Source organism: Dreissena polymorpha, chromosome 2, assembly GCF_020536995.1.
Source record: "Dreissena polymorpha isolate Duluth1 chromosome 2, UMN_Dpol_1.0, whole genome shotgun sequence".
Lineage (NCBI taxonomy): Eukaryota > Metazoa > Mollusca > Bivalvia > Myida > Dreissenidae > Dreissena > Dreissena polymorpha.
In genome coordinates, this window is record NC_068356.1 from 43,261,433 (window position 1) to 43,270,516 (window position 9,084).

At 35.0% G+C, this 9,084-nt stretch overlaps 1 protein-coding gene across 1 annotated transcript in view; it reads right to left on the bottom strand.

Moving 5' to 3' along the window:
* Positions 1–1,011: 1,011 nt before the first annotated feature.
* Positions 1,012–9,084, bottom strand: part of LOC127866803 (homeobox protein MOX-2-like) — a 22,467-nt gene continuing 14,394 nt past the window's right edge. Inside the window, exon 2 of the mRNA XM_052407626.1 lies at positions 1,012–1,804. Within this exon, the coding sequence (XP_052263586.1) occupies positions 1,221–1,804 (584 nt within the window). The 3' untranslated portion in view covers positions 1,012–1,220. The remainder of the gene's footprint in view (positions 1,805–9,084) is intronic.

Consider the following 9,084-nt stretch of genomic DNA (forward strand, 5'->3'; position numbering starts at 1 on the left):
CGTTGAAAATATTACGGATTTAGCCGGTCATTGTAATGAAAAAAATACCCATAAATAAGAATATACATGTATTTACTACAAAATGGATTGCAATGATCTTGATCATTTTATTATTACAATATTAAGGAAACGGAATTTACTCATTGTTTTAAAGTACCGTACATTTTAATAACTGGTATTCGGATATGCGGATATTCTGATATTCGTTACCGTCATTACTTGTGTTTTCATAACGCTGAACATTAAAAAAAATCTGCGTAACAAACAAATGTAAGAAACTTGTTCTTGCAGTTGTATTACAAAGACATAAGGTTAAAAATATGCAGTCAGCAAAAAAGTAATATATGCTCGAAATACCCTGTAATGTGCGTGTTGCGAACCACATGCAGCAAACTAAAAACAAAGGAAGTAAATCATACTTAAAAAATAGAGAGCAATTTAAGAGTCGAAATATAGGAACATTTAATTGCAAGGTATTGCCTTCATAAAATTTACCATTAGTTTATGTAATAAAAGATTCATTACAAGCGTCTTAACGTTATCAAAATCATTTAGATTTTTAAAAGTTGCTTAAATATTATCTATTAACATGACATAAATACTTGCCATAAAATATGTATTCACAATACAACATCTGAATTTCGAGTATGTGTTCATATATTACTCTTGCAATATATGCAGCATGGTAAAATATTTCTAGATCAAAATACTATTGAAAAATCCCGTTTTATTTAAATTCATTATATATGTTTAAACTGTGAATACACGTTAAATAATATATTTTATTCCATAAAACAGTTAATCGTTCATTTGCAAACTGGATGTGCAATTGTTATGCTTTAAAAATGTATTAGATAGAAAACAAACGCAGTTTTTCAAAGCATTATAATTTCAAACTACAATCTAAATTTTCCGCCAAAACGGGAAAAATATGTGTCTTGTTTTTAGAAGTTTCGCAAATTTAATATCGACTAAATTTTTCATCAATTTATATATTACTGCTAAATACAACGCGTTCAATTCACTGAATAATACTTTTCATCATGTGAGGGCAACGTATCATTTTTCACATGCATGTTAATAAAATATTCAAAACTTCAAAAATCCACCGACTTAAACTACATATCTATTAATGTAAGTTCTAAATAATAAGCATTTTTTGCACGCGGACCCGAAGAATTTTTCCAGTAGCACATTGTCTTTTTCGTCCGAACATTGGACTACGTCTCCGAATGCAAATTTCTTACACTGGCCTCATGATCGTCAACCACGATTTCTTCCGGCGATTCACAACGATCGTTTTCGTCAGTTCGCGGCGAGTTTATGCAACTATCCACAGAAAGCTCACTTGCTGAGTCACGCGCATGCGCGTACGTCGCGTCGCTCGTTTCCGCTTCTGGCGACTTACTCTCGCTCCGATACCGTTTCAGGGACGAGTGCGGCGCGGAGCGACACGACGAAGCCTTCCCGCCGCCCTCGGAATCCGAGTCTATACTGAATTCATGGTCGGACGATCCCGACTTTACTGACAATTGTTTGGTCGCCACCACGTCGTTTTTAAGTTCCTCGAGGTCGCGTTTCAACTTGGCGCGCCGGTTCTGAAACCACGTGATCACTTGCGCGTTTGTAAGTCCGAGCGTCTGCGCGATCTCGTCTCGGTCGGCAGGCGTCAGGTACTTCTGGTACAGGAAGCGCTTCTCTAGTTCATAAATCTGCTGATTCGTGAACGCCGTGCGTGACTTTCGCCGCTTTTTTGGCGTCGCGTGCTTTCCGAAGAGTGCCGCTTGTTCCCGGCGCTTGGCGTCTGAAAGTAGAATTAAGTTTAATGAGATAAATTGTGACGTTGACGCAATTTGTGTTTTTTTTTATATTTGGTGTTGATATTTAAAAAAAATCACTTTAGTTATTTTATAATGTATTAAATAGTAATCTTTGTAATATTGCCCGCATTGTATACGTTTATACTTGGATGACAAATAAACGTTATGATATTGTAAATATGAACTTTAAAATACTAACCATACATGTAAATTAATTACATTGCATTTTATTTTTCTAACAACTAAAAACACAAACAGAGTAATAATAAAAGATTAAATTGTTTCATATCCAATATGAATTTATTATGTCTATATATAAACGTGTTAAATTTGTTTTTTAATTAATTTTAAGAAACATGCCAAATATTTAATTAATAAAATGTTATAACGTCAAATATTAATGATTGTGTAATTAATACTTTGAAAATCCATGCAAAAAATAATCCTTTGAATGTGTTATATTTTAATTTTATTTTGGCTTTTAAGGATTGTTTTAATGCTAAATATACGCGAATTGTGTAAACTATGGCTTGAACAAATATTGAGCTAATAAACGAACAAATTGTATACACATGATGTTAAGTTAAATGTTGTCATACGTCACAAGAAGTGAAAATGGTTTGACAGTTTCGCTTACCAAAGCACATGTTGCATTTTGCTACTTTATCATTGGTGTTAATAAGCAAAGCCGAGGCTTTATTGTTTCTCGGTAAATGAAGTATGGATAATTAATTGAGCAAATCAGTGTCGGTATTGCAAGTAATTAGTCAAAAACAACATTAATTATCGTTCGGTATGTATTAATTACAAAGAAAGACCCGATCGTTTGCGGATAATCAATATATTATGCAAATGTTATGCAAATGATTATCTAGCGGTAAGATCACAATATTTCACAATGATGATAATGGGAATATGAAACAAGCGAATAAGGCGGCGAACTTAGTCAGACCTGTGCTATTGTTGAAAGATAATTATTTACAGATTTTTAATTTTTATTACCGGCTTTATTTGTTTAAATTGCTTCTACTACTTCTCCGACAACTACTAGTAGTTGTAATAGAAGTAGTAATTGTTGTTGTAATATGTGTTGTTTTGTTATTATTGATAACGATTTATATGTTGACGTTTTGATCAACAACTTAAAATAATGCAGGAGTAACTCAATGCATTTAAATTCAAAATCGAAAGCTAGTTCTTTAAACGCAAAAATAAATAATATAATGAGAAAGACGCGCTTAAAACATGTTGTCAATGAAGGAGATTATTCTAATTGAACGCGCTATTTCGCTAATAAAAAGGTATTTTTAAAAGCATTATTAGCATCATCGTCAGCCGCATCACCTGAAGCAGCTTCGAAAATAAAAAGTGAAGCATCTTTATATGCGGTACATATTTACTTTGAACTGTCATACGACCATTACTCTCTTTCTTTTCCACACATTAGGCAATTAAACACGATACAAATACATTCTATATCCACAAAAATGTGTGCTCGGGCTGTCAATACACATCATTAAACCATATTTGATCTGTTCGATCAGATGTACTGACACTATTTATTGCCGTGACTGTCACATCGATTGGGTTGCCTTAATTAACAATCCCTCGACCTATCAGACCTCTGGCAATAAACCATGCATTCAGATACTTGGCGCAGAATTATGTGCGCATTAATTACTCTAATGATGCGCTAATAAATAATTAATAAACTGTTAATAAACATACGTCTTGATCTTTAATACATCATGAATAATAAGAGACAGGTAATAACACTCGGTGAGTAAAAGAGGTGGGAGGCAACCGCAATTAAGATGCTAATTTTCTGGATGATGATTGCAGTGTGCATTATAATTCTGCATTGACATACTATATAACTGTTTGCACTTTATTGGAGACCTATGCTTAAACACGGTGCCTATACCACGTGACTTTTTCGTATTTGTGTTGGGAGAATAAAGCGCGACCCCCAGTTAACATGTTTGAACGGTGAGAAAAATGTCGTATCCGTATGGGGACTTCATATTACAACGCGCGGTTGCACTTTACTGCAAAAAAACTTATTAGTTTAAAAAGATCATGATACCTGTAGAACACTCTCACGAATGAGCGAGCTCTCCACTTTATCCCTTAAAAAATGGTAAAATATTTTTTTTTAAAAGAGACCCTTAAAAAGGTTAACTGGGTCGCGCTTTATTTTCGCAACACAGATCTTAAAAAGTCACGTGGTATAGGAACCGTGTTAAAGACCTGATCAACAAAGTGTTAAGACCAAATATCTACAGGTTGGTATACAAAAAATTTGTATTTTTTGTTTGCCTTAAGAGTATTTTTTTCTTGATTTAATTTCTACGCATATGTTCATACTCCATTCCGATGGTTTCTGGAATAGGACCGATTCATTTTACTGAATAAACATTTGAAATCTCCAATTAAAATATTTGTTTTGTAAATATATTAATTAATAATTGACTAAAAATAAAAAAATATAATTATGTAGTTAGCAATTTAACCTCCGGTAATCACCTGACTTCTTTTAATGTATCGAATACAAGCAGACACAATATTCACCGATGAGGGGTTCGTCTGGTATTATCTTAAACTGATACATATACATATGCTAAAGATAAACCTGTATATGGAAAATCGTTCGTCTATTGAAACAAAAGCAAAACTATCATGTTATCAGGCAAGATTAGAAGAACTCCGCATATGTAATGACCCAATGAATACTAACACAATTCAAACGTCTTAACTCTTTCAGTGCTGGAACCGAATTTTGAAGGCCTTTGCAAACAGTTTGGATCCAGATGAGACGCCACGTCCTTTGGATCCAGATGAGACGTCCCAGAACGTGGCGTCTCATCAGGATCCAAACTCTTTGCTATTCTATTATTTGAAACAAATCGAAGAAAATGCTAATTTTTGAAATTCTGCAGACGACATTTTAGCACACGACACATTACCCAGCATGCAAAGGGTTAAACTATCTAGCTGAAAACCATGCTACAGAAGACTAGTTCGATTTGTGCGTGGTGGACAAGCGGTTGGAAGCAAAACAAAGCCGCTTAGATTCGTTGACGTGGTCTCTTTTTGCCACGGATTTGACACGAAAAACAATGACTACTGCGATATGAGGTCACCGATTTTGGTGCGCTTAATTGGTTTACAATTATATCTCATTTAGTATGTTCATAAAAAATACTATTGGACTGAAGCCAGAAGTTTTTTTAATGATCCGCGTGTCTAATTAAAATATGTCAATTACTGTAAGAAAATTTGTCATTACATGTAAAACAATGGCAATATTCTTCAATAAACCGTTATAATGGATCGTTGCACACTGCAGTGCTCCAGCTAGGCCTAAATCGAAGGGCGCCGCTCCCTGCCCTCCCGAACCTCCGCCCTGCCCCCACGAACCTCCGCCCTGCCCCCCCCCCCTTAAAAAAAAGATTTTTTTTTATTTTTTTTTTACATATGATAATTCATAAATCTCTTATTACATTGTAATTAGTGTAATTCTCATTGTAGACATTATATTTGAATGGTTTAATAATAATGGGGATAATACAATTATTTATAACATATAAATTAACATGCAATAGAAAGCATTCCAGAAACACCCGCGCGCTCGAACGTGCCCTTTTCACAAAATACTGCGCGTCGAAAGTGCCCTTTTCACAAAATACTGCGCGTCGAAAGTGCCCTTTTGACAAAAAAGCCACCCTTCCCTTTTCAAATTCTAGCTGGAGCACTGACACTAATTTGAAAAAATAGTATTTACATATATCATTAGCGTATAAATATATAACCGACAATTTGCCAACCAAAATGGTGACATGATATGATTATGCGGTGCTCCAGCTAGGATTTGAAAAGGGCAGGGGGGCTTTTTTGTCAAAAGGGCACTTTCGACGCGCAGTATTTTGTCAAAAGGGCACTTTCGACGCGCAGTATTTTGTGAAAAGGGCACTTTCGAGCGCGCGAGTGTTTCTGGAATGCTTCCTATTGCATGTTAATTTATATGTTATAAATAATTGTATTATTCCCATTATTATTAAACCATTCAAATATAATGTCTACAATGAGAATTAAACTAATTACAATGTAATAAGAGATTTATGAATTATCATATGTAAAAAAAAAGAAAGAAAAAAAAATGTGAGGGGGGGGGGCAGGGCGGAGGTTCGGGGGGGCAGGGCGGAGGTTCGGTAGAGGACAGGGCGCGGCGCCCTTCGATTTAGGCCTAGCTGGAGCACTGTTATGTATCGATCTAGATTCTACTTGTCTTATATTTTTCATATATATAAATTGCTTATTTTACACAAACGTTATTTAAAGCGAACCTCAACAGTAAAAAAAACATGTTTTAACTAATATGCAAAATAAATGCACACAACCATCAAACGACTAAATACATCAAAACTAATCTTTGGCGAAATTGTGTTTGTTCTGGGTTTAAGTAAAAGGATAACGCAGTTGTGTTGATGAAGTTGTAACTGTTTCCCGACGGGTTTTAAATTAGCCCTATTGATCATCCTGTCAGTTGGCTCATACCAGGTGTCGAGTTTTCATTTCGTGCATATTACCCTGACAACGTCTTCAATCAAGGAAGCGCCGTCACAGGACCAACCTGTGCTGCTAACAAGGCTACAGATTCCAGGCTTTCAAAGTCATTTTGCATATATTTTATAAATATTGTTATAAATCTTGTAACATCGACATTATGAACTAGATTGAACATGGATCAAGTTTTTTTTATTTATTCATTTATTGATTTGTGAACGATTGCCGTTATTTAAGTATGATAATAATGTTGTTAATAACAGTTCAGTATTAATAACAGGTTGTTTACCAATAAAAACAGTAAATGTTTTACATTCAAAACTACGTTAATACAAATAATAATATTGAATGATATAAATGCCAATTTAATGTCAGACAATCGCCGATTTTCTATTATCACTTTGTGTTCGTATTCAAGTGGTTCTAAACATTTCTGTTGGTATTGCGCAACAAATAATATGTTATTAAAACGTTTTGCTTAATAGAATTCTGTTAAAATAATAGCAAGCAAATAACTAGGGCTAGTTTTTTTATATAAACTTTCACACCAAATCTGAGTGCAACAGTTAGTGCAAACGTTCACAATTCTGATATGTATTTAGAAAAACATGATGTACTGTGCACCGAGCATTTTAAATAAAAGTCACCCATTGCTTCGCCGCAATACTTCCAAACCCCAATAGAAACATTTGAAATGTGAAGGCAGGCGACCAAAGTCAGAGTCATTAAAGCAGCGGAACACGTGTTATTATCCGCAAAGTCTTCAATTAAATTGACACCATTATTAACTCGAATTCTTCGTCTTAATTAATAACAGCCCGTACACCCGGTTTTTGATTCGATTAGACACCACAAAATGTCGGAGAAATTAAATAAAGTGCGAAATGCGATGTCGTCTAACAAGATTCGTTAGTTTCACACCCTCTGTCATTGCTAGCTATCGAAACCATTGATTCATTTCCAAATTGTTTTGTAAAGAAATACAAATGTAGCTAAATGGACGTGTTTCCTAGTAATTAGCCGAGCGCCATCTGTCGGCCATGCGCAAAGTCCTCCCCTCAGGCCAATAGATCAGTTACCCCCCTTGGATCTTGCGCAGCCATGATTTCGTTGGCGTTTTATGCGAAGTTGTGCAACGTTTGTTTAAATTGAAGTTGACAAATCTTTAGAAGCCAATGCGATTAATTACCAGCGTTCAATACAGTTTGAATCGTTTTGTCGTTGATTGATCGGTCAACGATTACGGATCGACGGCATTAGTGTGTCCGTTAACTTTTAATTCAATTCACTGCAGATGACTGTTCAAGATACAGATACGATCGCGGGTTAGGCATGAAAGGGGTGAACATTAAACAGTACAGTATGTTGTTTTGTTTATGTGCACAGGAAAGTCGGTAAGTTCGTTCCGCTTGCTACTGTACATTACGTTGTAAAACGGTCCATATCAAATCACTATGGTTCGATTATGATGGAACACGAATAAATTCAAGCTTCGTTTTCTGTTTATGCTGCGACTTTGACAACGTATCGTATTTTATTTTGGACCATTTCTCTTTGTTCGCAACTTCTTATCGAGTTAAGCGGTAGTATTGCTTCGCATTATTTCCATTTTATCAAGAAATGTTTGTTTTGCATTCATACTACATATTCTGTATAAAAACAAACTAATCTTAACCTATTCACCGTTTAATGATTGCCATTTAAGTAGCTATATGATCAAATTTAATGGAGAAAAAAGAGATGATTAAGCTTTCTTTCGCTAATTATTCTAAAAACTCAGCCGTCATTATTTTTATATTAATGGCGGTTATAAATGGCCCCAGCACGTGTTTCTTGAGCAGAAGTCATAAACTAATAATCCCTATTGGCAATCATTCTTTCAACGTTCTTCCAAAGATCACATCTCGCTTAATGTCGTTTTTTCTGATATTTTTTCTGCGAGAGTGGCAATATTTACAGAATCAAGAAAACAAGCAGGAGTCGTAAACTAGTCACTTTTTAGACAAAACGCTGAACAGTGCGAACACAAAGTCGACCGCCTGATATAATGCCTCCATATTCGGACATGAGATATTATGGCAGCTCCCTCTTGCTAATCTCGCAATATTATGAATTATTTTACGCCAAATGGTGTTCAATCCCAATCGAGGCATGTCAGTTTGGGCCGTAGTATTCCCGCTTGCGTTGTTACTGGAATCATGATGTCGTTATCTCATCAAGATAGAACAGAAATATACCACGACTTTTATGGTAAATAATAATAACAATGATGATGATGATGATGATGATGATGATGATGATGATGATGATGACGATGACGATGACGATGACGATGATTAAGAGGAGGAGGATTGCAGTTTAAAACTTTCGTACGTATTCAAACTGATCAGTACCACCCAATTTAGATAACCAGTATTATTTGTCAAATTTGACGTGTTGAGAATTTAGGAACAGCACGTTGTTTACAACTACATGTATTTTTTAAAATATTCAATTTTACTTATCGGTTTTCCAATCATACAGAGATGTATTATTTTAAATAAAATGTTAATGCAACTGCAGTTACGCTGTCTTTAATGCGCTATCAATATTGTATACTATTTTTACATGACTTTAACAATTGCCAACACAATCCTATCGGCGTGTTTACCTCTCGTTTGGACCTTATGCAAACCCTGTTGATTCTTCACCTCGGTAA